Source organism: Microtus oregoni, unplaced genomic scaffold (assembly GCF_018167655.1).
Source record: "Microtus oregoni isolate MIOR12 unplaced genomic scaffold, Mior012 000005F_ref0000423, whole genome shotgun sequence".
Classification (NCBI taxonomy): domain Eukaryota; kingdom Metazoa; phylum Chordata; class Mammalia; order Rodentia; family Cricetidae; genus Microtus; species Microtus oregoni.
This window is the reverse complement of record NW_024543064.1, coordinates 35570665-35593685: the sequence shown is the minus strand read 5'-3', so window position 1 is coordinate 35593685 and position 23021 is coordinate 35570665. Positions and strand designations below refer to the sequence as shown.

At 45.8% G+C, this 23021-nt stretch overlaps 1 protein-coding gene across 1 annotated transcript; it reads right to left on the bottom strand.

The window, feature by feature from the left end:
* Nucleotides 1-1628: 1628 nt before the first annotated feature.
* Nsun4 (NOP2/Sun RNA methyltransferase 4) lies at nucleotides 1629-21724 on the bottom strand. Its single transcript, XM_041652274.1, has 6 exons — nucleotides 21578-21724; nucleotides 16263-16597; nucleotides 13356-13510; nucleotides 9431-9591; nucleotides 4321-4445; nucleotides 1629-3012 (listed from the first exon to the last, which is right to left on the bottom strand). The coding sequence occupies exons 1-6, from the start codon at nucleotides 21668-21670 to the stop codon at nucleotides 2736-2738; spliced, it is 1146 nt and encodes a 381-aa protein (XP_041508208.1). The 5' UTR covers nucleotides 21671-21724; the 3' UTR covers nucleotides 1629-2735.
* Between the last annotated feature and the right edge of the window lie 1297 nt (nucleotides 21725-23021).

Sequence of the window (23021 nt, the reverse complement as noted above, 5' to 3'; positions counted from 1 at the left end):
AGGCAGGCGGATCTCTGTGAGTTCGAGACCAGCCTGGTCTACAAGAGCTAGTTCCAGGACAGGCTCCAAAACCACAGAGAAACCCTGTCTCAAAAAACCAAAAAAAAAAAAAAAAAAAAAAAAAAAAATTAAATAGCACACTGGCAGATTGCAAGGTGATATAAATAAGATCATACATCATGTGTTCCATTGTGTGAATATCCAGTTTATTCACCCTCTTCTTGCTCAGAGATACGTGGACTATGTCAAGGCTCTTGCTTGTGAGATGGACTGCTATGAACATTCTTCACAGGGGCACGGGAATAAGAGTTTCTCTTGAACTGATTCTGAGCACCGTAGTAACTGAGTTAGAGGGCAGTATATATTCGATTACAGGAGACAAACTGTTTTCCAAAGTAGTTGTGATCGTGGGTCTGAGGTTTCAACATGACCGGGTTAAGAGATGCCTTGGACTGGGGAAATAAAGCTGTGTGTCTACAGGAATGTTTCCAGAGAGGACTGGCCCATGGACAGTGACGAATACAGGTGGGACCCTCGAAAGAGCAAACCGCCCAGATGATGAAGGTAAATAGGGACAAGGCAACCCTCCAGCCAGCAAGTCTCTCTGCTCCAGTGATACCACCTACTGCTACTGCTGCCCACTGACATCAGACTGATTCTTCAGCTCTTCAACACTGACTCAACAGCAGCAACTTTCCAGGAAGCTTCCAAACTGCAGTGTTGGACTGAGACTGCTTAGGCATCCTTGGGAACCTAGTTCTCTGCCTCTTCAGAGTGCACACGGCTATTGGTAGACTACCCAGCCTCTATCCAATCCAACAAATCCCCTTTATAACATATGCACATGCATGCATATAAATGTACGTCTACATACACATGCACACATATGTGCATATATATGTATGTCTACATATACATGCTATTGGTTCTGTTCCTTTAGAAAATCCTGCCTAATACAGCAGTTTTTCTTACCTAGTCTGTCTGTCCTCAATTAGACTGTGATCCAAGGGCCAGCAGACCCTTTTCTCCTCAATGTTTACTGCTTAGCCTTCAATTAGCAGCAGATAGACATCCAAGAGCCACTGGGCAGAAACCCAGGCACAAAGTCTCTCAGCTTCAGCAATGTAAGTTGAGAGTAAACAGCAGGTAGAGACTGTATGTCATGAGCAGAAGCTGGTAAGGGTCCCACTCAGAGTATGAACCAAGTTCTTTGGATTTCCATCTTACTAGCTTTACTTGGTTTAAAGTCTGGAAGGTCCTCAGTTATAATACAAATCTCAAGAAGGGAGATGGCTTAACCTTTGCTAATGTCCTTCTCAATGGCTACTTCTAATACCAGATAAGGATTAGCAGGGAAAGCATGAAAGAAAAAGAACGGCAACAAAGGAGGGATAAAGAAAGTGGGAAGACAGCTAATAAATAAATTTGAAAGATAGGTAATAAATCTAAAAGAATTTTTTAAAAAAGGAAATAGCTTTAAAATATTAAGAGTTTCAAAGCTGGGTGGTAGTGGCACAAGCCTTTAGTTCCAGCACTTGGGAGGCAGAGGCAGGTAGATCTCTGAGTTTGAGGCTAGCCTGGTCTACAAAGAGAGTGAATTCCAGGGCAGCCAAGGCTACAGAGTGATACCATGTCTCACACACACACACACACACAAAAAAAAAAAAAGAAAAGAAAAAAATTGAAAAAAAAAAGTAGGAAGAGCCAAGCAATATTCATACATACATACCTGTGTGCATGGGTGACCATAAGCAATGTTTACTATTCCCTGGCACTAAAGGGTGCCTTCTTTTAATAAATGTTACAAAATACCTAGCATGCAAGTATGCAAGTCGGTGTGTTATGTAATGTCACTCCAAAACACTGTCTGTGATCCAAAGCCCTGTTATACTGGAAGAAGGATTTGGAGATGGGCCAAAGATTAGACACTGGAGCAGGCAAAAGATTAGAAATAAAATAAGATATCTGAAATAAAATATCAGGAGATTCCTAGGTACTTGAAAAGTAAAAGGAAGTAGGTGGCCACTGTAAAATGAGGAAACCCAGTCATTCCCATAGTCCCTACCATACCCCTACCAGTGCCATAGCTGTCCTACAAGAACTCAGAGAACACTTGTCATGTGAAGACGTAAAAGAAGAAACATACAAAAACACAGTATGAACCAGAAGCAGCTTTTGCAGTGATATGAAGGAAAGGCCAGAAGCACTCAGCTTAGGAAACCTTTCTCATTTGAAGGGGATTACCAGTCACGCTCAACAGTTTTAGTTACTTATTCCTTAAATTAGAGCATGTGCCATATGGAGACACTGGGGCGGCTGGTGGGCCTGTGGGCTGACTAAATGGAACTCACCAGTGGGAGAGGGCTGTATGCAGGGGCTGGGCACTCTGGGGAGCGTGCTCAGCAGCTTCGGCTGACTCCCAGAGAACCATGATGTAACTCTGACTGACATGAAGGCCCCAACTACAGGCCCAGCTCTAGAGTACTTCAACAACTTTATTGGCTAAATGTTTCTTCCCAAGTTTACAGCTTAAACTATGGGTTTATTCACCGATTCTGTCTAAGTCTAAGGAACAGGGGCCTTAGTGCAGGTTACAGGATAGAAGTGGAGTCTGAGTCAGAAACCTGCTGGGCCGCGGTCCTACTTCCTGCTGTCCACAAGAGGGAGGCAGGCCTTGGAGTGCGCCTCTGCTACTCGACTGTCCCGGTGCCCCCAACAGAGTCGAGAGGGTGACACTAGGGCAGCCGATGCATTTTGCAGAAGTACATAGGCCCAAAATTGGCCATGAGGTTTGGTATTACCAGTTCCCCAACCTGGCAGGATGGGAAGAAACAGAATGTGTCCATGAAAAGCTTTCGGAAGTGAGACAGGTCTTCCACTTGAACCTGGATGCTGTACTGATTGGCCAGGAGCTCAATGGCCCCCTGCACCACATACTCATTCTGCAAGTGTGACAGTGAGCACGTGGAGTAGACAACGTGACCTCCTGGTTTGGTGGCAAGGAGTCCAGCCCTGAAACCAAGAAAACAAAACAATAACTGGTATTCCTCCCAGAAGCGTGAGAGCAACACAGGGCTAGGAACATGGGCTGGGCAGTCTACTGCCTGATGGAGTAGTGCCACCATACCCAGCTCCAGGAAGTCTCCACAGAAGAATCCTCTGAGGGCTGGAGAGACAGCTCAGCTGTTGAGAGCACATACTGCTTTTGTGAAGGACCCGAGTTCAGTATCCAGCATCCATATCACAATTTTCTATAACTCCCAAGTCCAGGGGATCCAAGATCTTTGACCTGTATGGGCATCTATACTTATGTGCACATACCTACATGAAGACACACATGCATATACATAATTAAAAATAATAAAAAGAAACCTAAAAAAGAAAAGAAGAGGCCGAGTGTGGTGGTGCATGCCTTTAATCCCAGCACTTGGGAGGCAGAGGCAGGCGGATCTCTGTGAGTTCCAGTCAATCAAAGCTACACAGAAGGAAGGAAGGAAGGAAGGAAGGAAGGAAGGAAGGGGATAGGAAGAGAAAAAAGAGAAAGGGAGAGAAAAAAAAGAGGAGAGGAAGGGGGTGGTGGGCTAGGGGCCAGGAGTCTGTGTGACTGAGGAGAGAATTCAACTGATGACCAGCATCAGGATTTGGTTCATAACCAGAATCAGGCTTCAAAGGATCATTTTTTCCAAGACAGGGTTTCTCTGTGTAGCCCTAACTGTCCTGGAACTCGCTTTGTAGCCTAGGCTGGCCTTGAACTCACAGAGATTTGCCCACCTCTGCCTCTTGAATGCTGGGATTAAAAGCGTGTGCCACCACCTAGCACTTCTCTCTTTTTAAAAAATAAATAAATGTAATAGTTCTTTTCTTTAAAAAATCCTTATTACCTATTTTATGTGTATGCATTTGCCTGAATGTATGGATATGTACTACATATGTATGTGCAGGAGCCAATGAAGGTCAGAGAGGCATGGATCCCCTGGTAGTGGAGTTACAGATGGTTGTGAGCAGCCATGTGGGTGCTGGAAGCCAAATCTGGGTCCTCTGCAAGAGCAGACAGTGCTCTTAACTCCAGTCTCTTTCTTTCTCTGAGATAGGGCTTTACTACATTGCCCAGGTTAGCACCTAGGATGACCCAGACCCTTAAGTCAAGCTATACTTCTGCCTCAGTTTCCTCAACAGCCAGGGATACAGGTTAATATTCTAGAAAGGATAATCTCATGAAGTCTATCGCCTCCAGGCAAATCTCCAGCCAAAAGATCCTTCTATGTGACGGTCTTGGCATGCTTCCAGTGAAGTCTGAGAATCTATAACTGCATCACTTACGCGAGAAGCTGCGCCTGCAGCATAGGCAGCATCTGTCGTTCCTTCTTCCTTGAGCGCTGGAAGATGTTGTTCTCTTCCTCATGAAGGGAGTGGCGGTCTGTGGTACATGGCACATCTACCAACACCTGCCAGAGTGTTGAAACAGAAAGTGTTAAAGCTCCTTCTAGATTCTAACTGAAGTCAGAGCAGCTTCGGCCCAAGCCAACAAAGTTCAATGGAAATGCTAGCTCTACCCATCCCTCCACTGCAGAATACCAGACAAGGATGCCTATTTTAACCTGACAGACGATTGTGAAATAATAAGTAGGAAAACAGTATATTTAGTAATATTCATGGTTAATCAAAAAGTCAAACCAAGCCAGGCAAGATGGTACATGCCTGTAAGTCTAGCCCTTGACAGCACTGCTACAAGTTTGAAGGTAACTTGGTCTCTACAGTTTTCCAGGCCAGAGTAAGACCCTGTCTCAAAAAGTACAACAAAATGAAATGAAAATCTATTCTTGATAGTACAAACTTATTCCAGCACTTCAGAGGCAAAGGCAGGACAGTTAGGAGTCATAGCCAGCCTCAGCTTGCACAATGAGTCTGAGGCCAGCCTAGGTTCCAAAGACCATGTTTCAAAACAAAAGATGCACATAAATGTAATTGTAATTAAACAACTGATATCAACCTAGGAAAAAAACTTAGTGCTTCAAGGTTCTGTCTTTGGCTCTTTACTGAAAACATCCAATTTATATATGATACACTACTTAATTTAATGATATTACACAATAAAACAGACTCAGAATTCAAAATTGTCATATATATATATATATGTGTGTGTGTGCTCTATCTACAAGTACACCTTTCTGACAGAAGAGGGCATCAGATCTCACTATAGATGGTTGTGAGCCACCATGTGGCTGCTGGGAATTGAACTCAGAACCTCTGGAAGAGCAGCCAGTGCACTTAACCTCTGAGCCATCTCTCCAGCTCCCCCACATTTTCTTAAAACAATGTCAGATGTGCAAGTCCCTAGGCTCAATCCCCAGTACTGTTTTAAAAGGAAAAAGGGAGCCGGGCGGTGGTGGTGCACGCCTTTAATCCCAGCACTCGGGAGGCAGAGGCAGGCGGATCTCTGTGAGTTCGAGGCCAGCCTGGTCTACAAGAGCTAGTTCCAGGACAGGCACCAAAGCTACAGAGAAACCCTGTCTCAAAAAACCAAAAAAAAAAAAAAAAACCAAAAAAAAAAAAAAAAAGGAAAAAGGGAAAGGGGGAGGAGGGGCTGGAGAGTTGGCTCAGCGTTAAGAGTACCTGCTGCTGAGTTCACATCTTATCAGAAGGTCACAATCACTTGTAACTCCAGTTCTGGAGGGATCTGAAGCTATGGCCAATCTCTCTCTCTCTCTCTCTCTCTCTCTCTCTCTCTCTCTCTCACACACACACACACACAACTAATAAAATTACTATAAAAAGGTACATCCAATATGGACAGTAGTTTGGTTTATTAAGGTTTTATATGAAACAGGGCAAGCCTGAAACTCCCTATGTGGCAAAGGCTGGTCTTGAACTCACAGTTCTCCTGCCTCAGCTTCCCAAAGGATTACAGTATGCACCGTCACACCTGATTTCCACTATTTCCATATTTTAAAGTAATACAAAATTACTCATTAATTTACTAGCAGTCTCTTCTATACTAGGTACTTGACTGACACAGACAAAAAATGTCTTAAATATCCATATTTGTATGTTTGAAAAGGTGAAATCATCTTTGGAAAGATTTTTTTTTTGGCAAAGTAGAAATAGGAAGTAAATTTAAAACAACCCAGTTTTCAACCAGGCATTGGCAATGCATGCCTTTAATCCCAGCACTGGGAGGTAGAGGTAGGTGGATCTCTGAGTTTGAGGACAGCCTGGTTGAGTTAGTTTCAGGACAGCTAGGGCTACACAGAAAAACCAAAAACCAAACCAAACCAAAGCAGAAACCCTCAGTTTTCAATACTGATACATTCTTTGGTGAACTAACACAGTACAGAGTAAGAAAAATAAGCAGGGCATGGTGGCACTCACCTGTAATTCTAGCATGAGGAGGCAGAGGCAAAAGGTCCAAAAGGTGGCTGGACTAGAGGTGCGTTCATGGATGCTGGGTCCTGAGCCCTCATCACATGAACAACAGAACTACGTGATTTCAATAAGGCTAAAAAATCAGCAGCAAATATATCTTTATTCTGATACCAAATTATCCTGGATATTGCTTATCAGTGTCAACTGTGAAAGCAGTTGGGACAAAGGGACAGAAGCTGCACGGGTGCACTGCTTTAGGAAACATCTGGAAAGGACAAAAGAGTCAGCACAGATACGGCGTAGGCGTCTCCACATCAGACAAGGTACAGTGTGTGGTTCTGAGCCATGCGCCAGGATGGTAAGCTAGCTGAATCTCAGCCTCCAATGGCTTATGATTTCCCCATAAAAAAAAATGAGGAAAAATATGTTCAAACAAACATTGTTTTATTTGGAAAAAGCTTTCTTAGTAAGAGAAAGAGGCGGAAGGGGGAGGGGAAACCTATGAGTGCAAGGGAAGGTGGTTGTGCCATGAACAGGCAGAGGGCTGGACTCTCTTCAGCGGATGAGTGGATACAAAAGAGGAAGAATGGAGTTACCAAGAGTCTGCTGAGCCCTGAGACTCTTCTTCGAATCTAAAGTATCTAACACTTCCCTGGCACAGCAAACTGCACACTACTATTTCTTCAACAAAGAAATCAATGAAGATATCGTCAAGCACCAAAGCTGTTTCAAATGCCCCAAGCGCTGTCAAGGAAAAGGGGAGGGAATTCATTCTATCCTGCTCCACAAGGCACAGCTAGGGTCCGTGAACAATGACGAGGGTATGACAGTGATGATAATGTTAACACTGCTACAGTCGGGCCCTCAGCAAAGGCATTCTCAGCCGCCTACGGGACGGGCATTACAATAAGCCACACTGAAGAAGGTAAAGCACAAACGAAAGCTTAAATAACTCATAAGCAGCTTCTAGCGGGCAAATCATGAAGCGGGGTTCCAATCTAAGGAGCCTGACTCCAGAATGCTAGCCCTTACCTGTATGCCACGAAAGCTACAGATTTTTGTTGTTGTTGTTGTTTAAGACAAGTTTTGTCTCTGTAGCCCTGGCTGTCCTGGAATTCACTCTGTAGACCAGGCTGGCCTCAAACTCAGAGATCCACCTGCCTCTGTCTCCTGAGTACTGGGATTAAAGGTGTGCACCATCACTGCCTGGCTATATTCTTTGTCCATTTTCTACATGTGTACAATATATAGGGATGATAAATTACATTTTAAATAAGTGATTTTAGAAAATAACTAGGGGCTCAGTAGTTAAGAGCACTTGTTGCTTTGTAGACAATCCAGATTCATTCCCAGCACCCATAAGGAGTTACTGCCTGTAACTCCAGTTCCAGAGAATCTGACTCCCTCTTATGACCTCTGAGAGCAACACAGACACACATGTGGTACACACATACATGAAGGCTAAACACTCATACACATAAAAATAAATAAATCTGAAAGATTTATTTTTCGAGACAGGGTTTCTTCGTGTAGTCCCAAATGTCTTGGAATTTACTCATTAGACCAGGCTGGCCTCAAACTCACTAAGACCCTGCTTGCCTCTGCCTCCCAAGAGCTGGGACCGCCCAGCCCTAAAAGAATTTGAGAAAAAATAACTTTAAAATATTAAAAGTTTCAGCCAGGCGGTGGTGGCGCATACCTTTAATCCCAGCACTTGGGAGGCAGCCTGGTCTACAAGAGCTTGTTCCAGGATAGGCTCCAAAACTACAGAGAAACCCTCTCTTGAAAAATCAAAAAAAAAAAAAAAAAAAAAAGAGTTTTAAAGCTGGAGGTAGTGGTGGCACACGCTGTTATTCCCAGCACTTGGGAGGCAGAGGCAGACGGATCTCTGATCTCTGTGAGTTTGAGGCCAGCCTGGACTACAGAGCAAGTTACAGAATAACCAAAGCTACACAGAGAAACCCTGTCTCAAAAAACAAGAAAGGGGCAGGTTTCAATAATATATACAACAAGAGAATGTGAGAGAAACAGTTGGAGAGCAGCAATACTGATGGATACAGAAAACCTGCTCACGGCCAGTGGAAGCAAGATTGGCAGAACCCTGGAGAAATCCCCAAACTTTGTCAAATCTTAGTTGATGGAAACCATCAACCAGCAATCATACTTCAAAAGCACAAAACGAAAAAGGACTAAACCTGAGGATATTTCAATTAATTAAAAAGTCATAAATGAGAGGCAGGCGGATCTCTGTGAGTTCGAGACCAGCCTGGTCTATAAGAGCTAGTTCCAGGACAGGCTCCAAAACCACAGAGAAACCCTGTCTCGAAAAACAAAACAAAACAAAACAAAAAGTCATAAATGTCAGAATGAAAACAACACATTGCCATTTTCATTTTTTTAAAGATCACCATTTTTTTTAAAACTTTATTTAACTTTATTTCATGCGCATTGGTATAACGATGTCAGATTCTCTGGAACTGGAGTTACAGAATGCTACAAGCTGCCATGTAGGTGCTGGGAATAGAACCCAGGTCCTCTGGAGGAGCAGTCAGTGCTCTTAACCACTGAGCCATCTCACCAGCCCCGCCATTTCCATTTTTAAGAAACTTACAAATATCTATAAAGGCCATAGAAAACAAAAACAATAGTCTGCAGGAAGAGGAAGTAGATGACTATGTACAGGTCTAAAAAGAAAGTTTATTTTTCACCTGATACCTCCTGAATTTGCACTATGTGCTATATTAATATTCAGAAATAAATAACATGTTCTCATTCATACTCATCTTCATGAGGGCTTCCAAGCAACCAAGTGACTTCAGGAATAAAATATGCCTAATAACTTCTTCCACACTCAGTTAGGTTCACATTCTTTTTGCTGCCAACTATCGCTAATGAAAATAGTAGCAAGTCATCCAAGCTGAACTGAGAATTCTCCAAATAGCTCTTTCTCCAAGTCACTCATGGAGAACTGTCTAGGTGCGAAAACTGCCCTGCACAATCAAAACACAGGGGCTGGATCTTACCCCTGGGACCTGAAGCCACAGCTCAGAGGTCAGAAATCACTTACCCGGTCATAGGTGTCCCCCTCCAGTTCTCCCCACTTCCTGCCATCCCATGAGGTGACTCGAACTTGATTCCCGTCCCTGATGTCCTGGGGCACATAACTGTCCAGGACTTTCTGTAGTCTGCCTGTTCGGGAAGTGGAGAGGTCGTTGGCAGCGAGATTGCCTGTGTGGAAATAAGAGTCTTCAGAGGCTGCAACCCAACAGCATAGCACACCAACAGAAGGAGCTGATAGGAAATGAAACCAACTCTCAGGCATAAATAATCAACACATACCCCAGAGACAGGGATATTTATTATATATGTGGCCAAATCAGTCACTCTGGAGTGGCGGTCATGAGGACAAATATGTAGCAAAAGGAAAAGTAAACAGACAAAGCAGGTCAAGAAAGAGTATTTCTAAAGAAATATGCTCTCTCCCACTACCCCTTTACTCTGTGACAGGGTCTTGTTCTGTAGCCTAGACTGGCCATGAACCTGTGGTCATCCTGCCTCAATGCTAGGTTTACAGCGTACTAGCCATGCCGATTTTACCGTTCGCTGTGGACCCGGGTTATTGCTATGGTGCCTAGACTGTTCTCAGACTTCTCAAGCAAATCTGTCTCAGCGTCCTGAGTAGCTGGGACTACATATATATACATATATCAGTGTCCCTAGCTATCCAATCTCTTTGAAACATTTGTGTCTTAGCTAGGTATCTATTTCTGTGATAAAAACACCACGACCAAAAGCAACTTGGGGAGCTTACAGTTTATAGTCCATCACAGAGGAAAGTCAGGGCAGGAAGTCAAAGCAATAACCTGGAGGCAGAAACTGAAGCACAGACCATGTAGGAACTGCTTATCTGCCCACTCAGTCTGCTTTCTTCTCTACTCCAGGACCACCTGTGCCCAGGGGTACTACCCAGAGGGGGCTGGGCCCTCCCATATCAACAATTAATTCATAACTGCTGAGCCACCTTCCCAGTCTCCAAGCAATCTGATTCTGAAGACCTTTTCTCAACTGAAGTTCCTCTTCCCACATAACTCTAGCTTGTGTCAAGTTGAGAAACAAAACAGGACAAGACAATATGTCTCTCTTCAGCTTCAGTCGACACTCTAGGTTATTCACTGAGAATTTACTATTAAAATTTATTCCTTAATCACAGAACCCCAACTTTACCAACAGGAGGCAATGCACACCAACAGAGTACCTCTCATGGCTTTCTCTTACAGCTAAGTATGATTAAAGCACTTGGTCTGGCTAAGAACTGTAGACATAAATATCAAGTGGGACCTCTGGGAAATAACGTCTAAAGGCTAACACAATCATTTCCTTCCATCTCAGACTGAAATGGGCTGGCTGAAGTTCAAGCAGCTGTCTTGTACCATGATATTGATCCTAAGAATGACAACTATAAATCAAGCAGTGGTAGCACACACCTTTAATCCCAGCACTAGGGAGGCAGAGGCAGGTGGATCTCTGTGAGCAAGAGGCCAGCCTGGTCTACAAGAGCTAGTTCCAGGACAGGCACCAAAGCTACACAGAGAAACCCTGTCTCAAAGACACACACACACACACGGGCTGGAGAGATGGCTCAGAGGTTAAGAGCATTGCATGCTCTTCCAAAGGTCCTGAGTTCAATTCCCAGCAACCACATGGTGGCTCATAACCATCTGGCCTGCAGGCATACACACACAGACAGAATATTGTATACATAATAAATAAATAAATATTTAAAAAAAATAAATAAAAAAAAGACACACACACACACACACACACAGAGAGAGAGAGAGAGAGAGAGAGAGAGAGAGAGAGAGAGAGATATCAAGTTGCTTTTAGCTCTACTATATGAAGAACATTCCTGTAAGACTGATGTTAAGGCAGGCCTGGTGTGACATGCCTATAATGCCAGCACCTGGGAGGCTGGGGGAAGAGAATCAAAGGTGTGAAGACAGGGCTAAAAAATGGGACTCTGTCTTTAAATAAAAAATCAAAAGGCTTGATGAGAAATGACAGCTGATAGCCAGCCTCAGAGCATGGAGAAACAAGAAGTGGGAACTGTAATGAAGAATCCAGGTTGCTACTGGGAAGTGATTTGGTGTTCCCATAAGGAATGTCCCAAGTTTTGAGGGCACTCAACATAAAAAAACAAATACCCTTTTCTGAAGGGATTTCCAGGAGGAAACAAAGTGAGAAAGGAAAGACAGCTTCCAGTTCTGCTTCTGTGTCCAACATTTCTAAGTTACGCTCCCCAATCCCTCCAGAACCCAGTTTTCCCTGCATAAGCAAGAGGGCTGACAAAGTCAATTTGAGTCCCATGCTTGCCCTGATGCTCTGGGACCCTAGCTATGTCCTGGGGTCAAGAAGTCAGTCTCTTGGGTGAGGACCTGGGATGAAGATTTTCTGTGAATTTAGCACACCTTGGAAGCACTTCTCCTTTGCCCATTTCTCTCCTCTCCCTTCTGCCGGATTCTCACAATGTTCAGATCAGCGCAGCACAGCACAGAACCCAGCATGGGCGCTCTTGCTCTGGACTCACTGATATGGGATTTCCCTCTGTATGCTGTAATTACCATTAATGAATAAAGAACCGGCTTTGGACCTATAGCAGGGCAGAACTTAGCTAGGGGGAAAACTAAACTGAATACTGGGAGAAATAGGCGGAGTCAGAGAGAAGCCATGTAGCCCTGCTGGAGACAGACGCTGGAACTTTAGCCAGTAAGCCACAGCCACGTGGCCATACAGAGATTAATAGAAATGGGTTAAATTAATACGTAAGAGTTAGCCAATATGAAGCTAGAGCTAATGGGCCAAGCAGAGATTTAATTAATAAAGTTTCTGTGTGGTTATTTCAAAGCTAAGCGTCCGTCCGGGAACCAACAAGCAGCTCTCTCCTTCTACAACTCATTTGTTAAACTTGTGCCGACCAACATCTTTCCTTTTCTATTTGAACTTCCAGAAGGCTGGAAGCAAACCACTCATGGGCCTGCCAAGAGGCTAGAGGCTAACTCAAACCATGCAAGCCAGCTTCAGAGTAATAAGGACAGAAGGTTCACACCTAATGAAAAGGTCTGAGCGCATGGCAGGAGGGGCCTGGCTAAGCTCTGGGTCAGATGTGAAGATCACATGCCCTTGTGGCTATCTCTTAAGCCTCAGGGAAAAGGTAACTTCTACTTTCCATCAGGATGTTGACCAGTGGCTGGTTAAAGTGAGCCAGGGTCACCTTTGACACAGAGACACATAAAGCTCCAGCCTGTTCCCAAGGAATTCATAATTTTGTTTTGTTTTTCGAGACAAGGTTTGTGTAGCTCTGGATATCCAGGAACTTTCTCTGTAGACCAGGCTGGCCTCAAACTCACATAGATTCACCTGGCTCTGCCTCCTAAGTGCAGGGATTAAAGGAGGGCACCAACACACCCAGCATGGAATTCATAACCTTGAGGAGGGAGAAGATACTATCTGAGGAAAGGCTACTAATATTCACGTGCTAGCGGGTGATGCTCATGGCGTGGGTGCACAAGAAAGGGAATCAGCCTGAACAAGCCAGCAGTAGCTGTGAGAGAAGACTTCCTAGGGGAGCACACTTGAACCGAGGCTTGAAAGCCTAGAGGATTTAGAAACCACAGCTGGGGTGGGTGGAAGAGTTCTAGAGAATGTAACCTGAGTACAGCAGCAGACCGTGCTGGAAGGAGCACAAAGAAATGAGAAGTTAATCAGCAAATGCCAAAGGGCGAGAGGGTCACGTGATGACACGTTTATCAGAGCCCTGATTTGATCTGCCTGAAGGAGCCTTGACAAACTATTTTCTTGACCAACTGACTGACAACCTTAGCAAATAGTATTACCCCTCTGACCCTGGGACCAGAAAGAAAGCTTATCACTTTCGGTGTGCCCTGACTGGGCAAAGTGGATTCCTGCCTGCCTGAGAAACCATCCCACTGACTTACGGCAACAGCCCGTCTGAAGTAAGGCCAGTGTTTTCCCCCCAGGAGCTGCACACAGATCAAGCACGGTGTCTCCAGGCTGCAGACCAAGAGCCAGGACTGGTAGCAAGGAGGCAGCATCCATCAGGTAGTAATCCAGGAGACCCAGGCTGCCAAGTCTGGAAGAGAGAAGATCATCTCACACATCTCCTGGGAGCCAAGGTGAGCGAGTCCATGCCCGGTAGGGTCAGTGTGCTCCACTCAGCAAAATTATTTCTCAGACACTCATTCATTCATCCATACAGTATCCACTACTCATTCATTCATCCATACAGTATCCACTACTCATTCATTCATCCATACAGTATCCACTACTCATTCATTCATCCATACAGTATCCACTACTCATTCATTCATCCATACAGTATCCGCTATTCATTCATCTATACAGCATCTACTACTCATTAACTTACCTATACAGAATTCATAGTACTCATTCATTCCTTTATATAATATCCACAGTGATTTTTTTTTTTTAAGAAACAAGAGCAAGGGCGGGAGAAGTGGCTCAGAGGTTAAGAGCACTGGCTGTTCTTCCAAAGGTCCTGAGTTCAATTCCCAGTACCCACATGGTGGCTCACATAATGATATCTGGAGCCCTCTTCTGGCCTTCATACATGCAGGCAGAACACTATGCATAATAAATACATCTTTAATTTAAAAAAAAGAAAGAAAGAAAGAAACAAGATCAAGGTCTCATGTGTCCCAAGCTGGTCTCATCCTTGCTATGAAGCTGAGAATGACAGTGAACTTCGGATTCCCCTGGCTCCACTGATGAACTGTGGAATTACAGGTTTGTGCCACACCTGGTTTACACAATGTGGATAAAACTCAGGGTTTTATGCGTGCTTGGTAAACATTCTACCACTAAGCTACACTCCCATTCCTGAGTGATCCTTTTGAAAACATATCAATTTGCTCCCAAACTAGTCTCACTAGCCACCCTGCTATTCCTTCAGCGAGTCACACATGATCATATCTCAGGCCTTTCAGTTGCTAACACTCTTCCTTTACACATCTCTACTACACGTTACTTCTATCAGGCATTGCCTCAAAGTGACTTTTTTTTTTTTTTTTTGGGTTTTTCGAGACAGGATTTCTCTGTAGCTTTGGAGCCTGTCCTGGAACTCCCTTTGTAGACCAGGCTGGCCTCGAACTCACAGAGATCTGCCTGCCTCTGCCTCCCAAGTGCTGGGATTAAAGGCTCAAAGTGACCTCTTTAAACCATTGGCATTCCCAGACTTCTAGCTCCAGCTCCACTACTTTTCTTTAAAGCACTTGTTCCTCACTTTAAAGGTACAAGTATACGTATGTGTGTATGTGTATTTTCCCATATTAGAATGTAGCTCTGGGAGGGCAGATTTTGCCTGCTTTGTTCCCTGACCTGATACTATGCCTGTCACATAGTATGAACTCAATTTTACTGGGTTACACATCAAGATACAAAGTACTTCCCTGTTTCAGAAATAAGGGCTATCTACTATGTGTACTGGAGCTACCTGAGGTGGGTCTGATGAAAAACCATTTAAGATTTAGTGGGGGAAATGTATAGCTCAATTAAAAACAAAAAATTAAATTAAAAAAAAAAGATTTAGTGAGAAAGACTGGAAAGATGGCTCAGCAAACAAGGGCACTAGCTTCTCTCCCAGAGAACCCAAGTTCGGCTCCTAGCATCCACATGGTGGCTCAAAACCTCCTCTAATTCCAGGGGATCTGACACCCACTTCCGCTCTGCAGGATCCTGCACCCAAAGGGGACATATACTCACACATAAAAATAGAAGATACAGCCGAGTGATGGTGGTGCAGGCCTTTAATCCCAGCACTTGGGAGGCAGGGGCGGGTGGGTCTTCACAAGTGATGGTGGCGCACACCTTTAATCCCAGCACTTGGGAGGCAGAGGCAGGTGGAATTTCAGTATGCCAAATTTCACTTCTCTCTTGCCACAATCCTGGAAGACAGCTAAGTCTAACACTCCTCAGCCAGGCTTTCTGGGCCTCAAACTTCTTAGTTGTGTGACTTTCAGCAAATTCCTCTCTGTACCCAGGTCTTTCCCTCTGAAATAAGAGTACCTAGAGTAGCCCAATAGTAGAATGCTCGCCAACTATGTCAGACTCTGGATTCCAAGACTCAGAAAAAAAAAAATGTATCTGCTATTATAACAGGACTTTTTAGGTTTTTTGTTATTTTGGGTAGTGACAACTTCAAACTCCTGAACCTCTGTTGTGTTTTGTTTTTGTGTTGTTGTTTGTTTTTCTGAGGCTGGGTCTCACTGTGTAGGCCTAGCTAGCCTCTAACCCACTGTTCTCATGCTTTAAGATAACAAGTGCTGGTATTGCAGGCTTGTATGACCATGTCCAGCTTCGTAGTCTCCAGGACTGAAGCCCAGTTTAGCCCTTGAGTGTGCAGTCTTTTCTCACAGAATTCCATACACATTTTCCTACCAAAGTCCACTTCCTCTTGCCTTACTCCCACAGCTGCCTGGCGGGGCAAACATTTTCATTTTCACTGGAAAGGAAGCAGTGAGTTGCTCTTGGGAAAGGCGGGTGTTTCCTACAGAAGGCAGTATGTCAGAACAGGTTCCAAGCTCAGGTTTTGGGGTTCAGACTGCCTGGGTCTAAGTACCAGCTACACCACTTACTCTCTGACAGATTGGAAGCCAATAAACTCCTTAACTTCATTACACCTCAAATATAAAAGAGGGCAGATATTATTTCCCTAAGGGTCCTAACAGAACAAAAGGAGATGGCGCGGGCACAGCACGTAGACAAACACCTAGTCTGTATAAGCACACCAGGGAAACTGGCTGAGCAACTCCTCACGTCCACTTCTAGCGGGGACTCAGGATGATCCTCATGGTTCCAGATCCTACCTGGCAGGAGGGAAACGGCTGACATCCCCTCTGGAGAAAGTAAAGCATCGAAGGTTTGGACTGCAGTCTGGGGATGGAGTGGGAGCGAGGCCACTCTCAGGCTCTGGTTCCTGGCGAGAGATGGCTTCATTCACAAAGTCCTTGGCACTCAGCTGCTCCAGCTTAGCACTCACGTTATCACAAGCAGCAAAATTATTGACCAACGCGCCATACTTCTGCTCTGAGAGAAGACTAACACGAATCGAGGGCCAAAGATCCCCAAATTGTACACTGTAGGTCATGTCGAAATTCTGCAGAGCAAGCCGAGTGGCAGGGAATTCTGGCTCTGTGGTAGCCTAAAAGAGAAAGGGCAAGCTTATTAATCTTCCTGGTCTTGACTCTATCTCTTGTAAGCTGACTTTACTGTTTTAGCTAGGGTTTCTAGTGCTATGATGAAACACCATGACCAAGGCAACTTGAGGAGGAAAGGGTTTATTTCAGCTTTTACTTCCAGGTGACAGCCATCACTGAGGGAAGTGAAGGCAGGAACTCAAACAGGGCAGGAACTGCAGGAAGCAATTCGGAGGCCATGGAGGAGTGCTATTTACTGGCTCACTTACTAATGGCTTGCTCAGCCAGCTTTCTTAGAGAACCCAGGGCCCCCAGCTCAGGGATGCCACTACCCACAATGGGCTGGGCCCTCTACCATTAATCACTAATTAAGAAAACATCTTACAGCCAAATCTTATAGCGGTATGCTTAATTAAGAGTCCCTCCTTTTTGCATAACTCCAGCTTGTGTCAAGTTGGCATAAAACTAGTCAACATATCTACCAATACCTCAGACCCCCAAGGCAAACTCAAATCCATCCAGCGCTCTCTCCTACCTTTGCAACCTGCCTCTGCCTACCAATGGAGAAATTGGGGGCTGGGAGAATGAAGAATTAGCTTCATATCACAGGCCTAGAAGGAACACAATACCTCTCCCAGTTACTGTGAAGGGGTCTTCAAGCAAGAGAGCGAGCCAATGCTAGGGATCGTGGTGCACACTCGTAATCCCAGCATTCAGCAGGCTGAGGCAGGAGGATCCAGAGTTCAAAGTGAGCCTTGGGGCTACAAAAGCAAACTTGAGATCAGGGGTCTCTGAGCAAGGTGGCTGAATGGGGAAAGGTTCTTGCCACTAGATGTGACTACCTGAGTTTGGTCCTGGGGACCCACATGGTAGAACTGATTCCCCCAAGTTGTCTGACCTCCTCGGGTATACCCATATGCACACATGCACACACCATACCTATACCAATACTAATAAATAAGTAAACATCATTATTAAAAGTCTCCTGTCATCCTACCACTCAGGAAGTAGAGGGGTGTCATCCTTGGCTACAGAGAGTACAAGACAAATTGGGATCTAAGATACTCTATCTCAAATACACAGAGACGAGAGAGAGAGAGAGAGAGAGAGAGAGAGAGAGCGAGAGAGAGAGAGAGAAACATAAAAGAGTCTCAAAAACGTGAAAGGGGGAGTGATTGAGCTTGAGCTGGGATGCACCTCAGTGTGTGCTCAGTGTGAGACAGCTTTTGCCTAGCGCATGCAACACTGAGATTTGATACTTAGCACTGAAATGGAAGAAGGGGACTTAAGAAACAGCTCAAGGGAAAACTCTTGAAGAAACTGTTTACTCAAGCCCTGGGAAAGCTTGAGGCTTAAAGCTTTTTTTTTGAGACAGTTTTTTCTCTGTGTAACAGCCCTGACTGCTCTGGAACTGGCTCTGTAGACCAAGCTGGCCTTGAACTCACAATCCACCTGCCTCGCCGGGCGGTGGTGGCGCACGCCTTTAATCCCAGCACTTGGGAGGCAGAGGCAGGCGGATCTTTGTGAGTTCGAGACCAGCCTGGTCTACAAGAGCTAGTTCCAGGACAGGCTCCAAAACCACAGAGAAACCCTGTCTCGAAAAACCAAGAAAAAAAAAAACAACAACAAAAAAAAACAATCCACCTGCCTCTGATTCCCAGTGCTGGGATTAAAGGCCTGTGCCACCATGCCCATCCAGACACTTTTATTCTTTATAATCCTGTTTTCAAAAACTTGCTCATACCTACCAGCTGATGAGTGCTCTATGGCAGCAGTGCTCAAGAGGATACAAAAGGAACACCACCACCTTCCACAGCTGAGGAGCAGAGAGTCACTCACCTAAGACGGCCCAGTGAACGGGCAACAGAATGCACAGGATCACAGAGCTGAGTTGTTTTAGAAGATTTCCCAGACCCCAGGAAGGCAGAATAAAGACAGTTCACAAACTCTTAAGGTACGAATTAAAGCAGAAACTTCGAGGGTGACTGTTACTGGGCTGGAAGTGAAGAACCTAAGTCATATTAAGAAAGAACTGAAGACTTCCGATGTGGAGGTCCCAAGCTGGTCCGGGGTTGCAACGCGGAGATGCTATTGCTGACAGTCTTGTTACTGCAATTTCTGCTCTAATCTGGGTGTTTTGTTCTGGTCAGAACTTGTGTTCTGGTAGTCATCATTTCTTCTTATTGTGTGGACTCTTGCTTCGACCATGACTTTTCCTACGGTGAGGACTCTTGCTCCGGTTCTTACTTTTATCACCTCGAGGGCTCTTGCTCTTCTTCCGACTTCTGCTATGGTGATATTTCTCACTCTGGCTCTCAGGGAGGCTCAAGTGGCTACTCTCACCATGGACCTGAGTATTGCTTTGGGGAGGACTACTGCTCCGGCTCCGACTTCTGCTCTGCAAAGATCTCCTGCGTGGGGGACTCTTGCTTTGATGAGGAAGGGCACTCTTGTTCTGGCTCTGGCTTTTCTTTTGGACACTCTGGCTTTCACAACTACAGCATTCACTAATAATAATGGTTGAACTACAGCTGCCAGTAGCGCTGCAGGTGGAGCTCTTAGAGGAAGGCAAAGAGCAGCTGTAGGGGATTTGGGGAGGATCTCTGAGTGGGCCTGAAGGGGACACGGCATAGGTATGAAGGCCACAGGGAATAGTATTGGGGCAAAGCCGAACTCGAGGAACAAGAGGTAAACACCGGGGGTCAAAGGGTGTCCTCAGAGGGATAAAAGAATAGATGTGGGTAGAACAAGGAGGCACCACAGGCTTGCTATTGGGTGGTGGTGGACCCCTGGGAGCAGCAGAAATGCCGAAGGGAACCACAGGCTGGATATGACACTGAGGGAGACGTATAGAGCGATTCAGGGGACTAGACAGTGGGGACAAATGGGAGGTTGGAGGAACCACAGAATACATGTGGGTATTGCAGGGGGATACAGGAGGTGGTCCGTGGGGACTGCTCTTGGGATATCTACTGGGCAAGAGAGGATTATAAGGCAGGTACTGGGGACAGGAAGTCGGGGCAACAGTTTTAAGGGGTCCTGTGTCCACAGTAGTCTCTGGGGGAAGTTCTTTTGGGAAGGAATTTGAAGTAGTTGTAATGGCTGGCTCCATAAGAGGATTAGAGAACCCAAAGGACTGGGAGGGAGGCTGAGGAGAGGTGTTGGTCTTACGGGATTTAGGATGATCATGAGGGGTGGGGTTGGGTGTGTTGACCAGGGAGCGACACCTGTAGGCAGCGCGGCGTGAATCTGAGAATTTGGGGGACTTCACTTGAGGAACTGGGGTAGGGAGAGGGGGCTCGTTATAACTTCTGCGTGTCTGATGAGGAGCTAAAAGCTGGTTGCCCAGGGGAGGTGGGAAATACAGGGAAGGATAAGGACGCTGAGGAGGAGGTGGTTCTGTGGGGCAGGGAGGACCAGAAACTATACTACCCGGGGTTAGCAAGAGGAAAGAGTTTCCCCCAGTATCCCAAGATAGAAAGGACTCTAAGCAAGTCTTTTGGAGAGATGGAGGCTCAGATGAGTTAGAAGAACCAGAACTCTCAGGTGGTAGGTTGATACGGTAAGGACTCCTAGGGGCACGTAACTGGGATTCTGGGCAAACATGGGAATAATGAAAAGTGCCCACTTTGGGTAAGACGGGAGAGCAAGAAATGCCTGCCTGAGAAGAAAGTGGAGGGCCACAATCATTTTCCCCAAGAGATCCATCAGGCTGCGGTTTAGGCTCACAAGAGTCTGGAGGCTTAGGGTGGTCATGGTATAGGCTGCCAGTGGGTGGGGTTGTGGCCGAGGAAAGAGGAGGGTCTCTGTAACTTCTCCCAGAGGACCAGTGGGAGATCATGGGCCCAGTTTCCAAAACTCTGTGAGAAAGGGCTGTGGCGACTAGAGGACTAGTTTCCAGAGGTCTGTGAGCAAGAGGAGGTGAAATTGTAAGGCCAGTTCTCAGGGGCCTATGGGTAAGAAGAGGTGAAACTACGTTGTAACTTCCCTGGGACCCAGGCATACCGGGAGTCGAAATCACGGAGTCAGACTCCAAGGATATATGAGTGACTAGAGGGGAGGTTACTGGGCTGGTTCTGGGGGGCTGATGAATGAGAGGTGGAGAGCTACAGTAACAAAAGCACGGGTTTGGAGAACAGGGACGCTGAGATCTTGGGGAACCGATACAGTCGTAATAAGGGTTCTGCTGACAAGGAGAGGGTGACCCTTGAAAGCTGAATCGGTCAAAACAAGGGCTCGGAGGGGATGAACCAGCCGGGTTTTGGCTGTACAGCCTCCCTAGGAGTGGAGTAAAGGGTTCAAAAGAACCTCTCCCCTGTGGGGGTGAGCAGGAGGGTAGCGGGGGCTGAGGGGGTGGGGAGGGAATCCGTCGAGGTAGGCAAGGCGATGTAACGGTGAGGCAAGAGAAAGGTTCTCTGGAGTAAGGGGGGTTGGTGAGCCTTTTGCCTGCATTTGGAGAAAGGCCTGTAGTACAAACAAGGTGGTCGCTGAACTCTTTCCTGGGCGCTAAAGGCACCCCAAGAGTGAGGACTGGGCTAAATCCTTTACTGCAGGACGACGGAGACCCAGGAGGGTAGGGGTAGTTGTCATGATCTTTTGCTAGGGGTGAGGTTGCAGGGGCTGAAAATTCAAGGAGGAACGGAGAAGAGGTCGAGGTCATGGGACTGGAGGGGGTGGGGAAGGGAAAGAGGGAGAAGGGGAAAGAAGGGGTGAAGAGGGCAAGGGAAAGGTAAGCAAAAAAAAAGGGAACATGAGGCGATGTGACGTCAGCGAAAGAATGAAAGCGCAGTGATGACTTAACATAGAGGGGCGGGGTCGGGAGGCTGCTTATGCAACAGCAAGAGGAGCCTTGTTAATAAAAGGGCAGACAACGAGGTGACCACAGCTTCAAAAAGTTTACTGTCCCTGGGATGACTACAAATATGAACGACGGAAAGCACAAGGACTGGATAAGTTTCCCTCTAACGTTCCGTGCAAGACCTTACCCATTTCTTCTTATATCGGTGTCTCCGCGGGACCGACGTGAAGTCCACGAGCTTCAGCAGCTTCCGAACACTCCTTACTACGGGCGCAGCCATGTCAGCTGGCAACGTCAAACAACTCCGACCGGAACCGCAGCTGCGTATTCTCGGGTTCCGGGGAGGGCGGCGCGCTACTTGGGATAACTGCAGCAAAAGGGGAGGGAGCCAGGCTTGCGGGTCTCCCAGGGCTCTGCCTGCCTCCGCCTGCCTTCGCACGCATAGACCACTGGGAGAGCGGCTCCCCAGGGGTCGGGATTGGGGTGGGGGGTAGGAAAGGCCTTCTGGGCTCAGACTGCATGGAGAATGATCCCGAAGTACAGCGAAATTAGACCAGATTTATTGGCAAAGCGGGACTGCAGGGAAGGCGTAAAAGCTTCAGTTTCAAGGTCTGTCTTTATAGACACCTAAGTTTTGTGTTGTGAGAGACTCCAATTGTGTAAGCTTTAGGCCCAACCACACTTGATTCCACTATTCAGGATCCAAGGGAGAGGAAGGAGTGATAACTATTTTTAGAAACGATCATCTAGCAGGGCATAGTGGCATATATCTTTTATCCCAGAATTTGGAAGGCAGAAGCAGGCAGATCTCTGAGTTCGAAGCCAACATGGTCTACACAGTGAGCTCCAGGGCAGTCAGAGCTACATGGTGAGACTCTGTCTCAGAAAGGAGAGAATCATCTGACTACAGTAAACGATCTAAAGTAGAAGTAAGAAAAGGAAGATGAAAGAGATGATGATGGTTTGGATTAGTGTACTGTGAAAACAGAGGAGGGCACTCCAGAACTGTAGGACGGATCGAGTCCTACTAAAGCAACAGAAGGCAAAAAGTGAGGCAGTGTGTGCTTGTATGTGAAACCCTGGTTCCAGTCCCCAGAAGCCCCTCCTAAGTTTTTGTTTTGCATTGTTTTCTTTTTTCTTTCTTAAAATACTACTGGGTATGGATGGTGGAAAATACCTGTAATCCTACCAGTTGCTAAGTAGAGGTAAGAGTTGGACGCCAGTCTGAACCACAGGAGACTTAGTCTCAGAAAAATCAAAGACAAATTAATGCTTACTGTATCTCAAGTTTTAACTATCCTGTAACCTTACTTTTATTCTTATAATATATTGCCATCCAGTGTATATTATCTTATACTCAGCTAAATTATATATATATATATATATATATATATATATATTTTTTGATTTTTCGAGACAGGGTTTCTCTGTGGCTTTGGAGCCTGTCCTGAAACTAGCTCTTGTAGACCAGGCTGGCCTCGAACTCACAGAGATCTGCCTGCCTCTGCCTCCCGAGTGCTGGGATTAAAGGCGTGCGCCACCACCGCCTGGCCTTAAATTATAATTTTTAAGATGCTAAAATATATCAAGGAGATCTCTGGAGCTTGTGAGCCGCCACCATTATGGAGTTG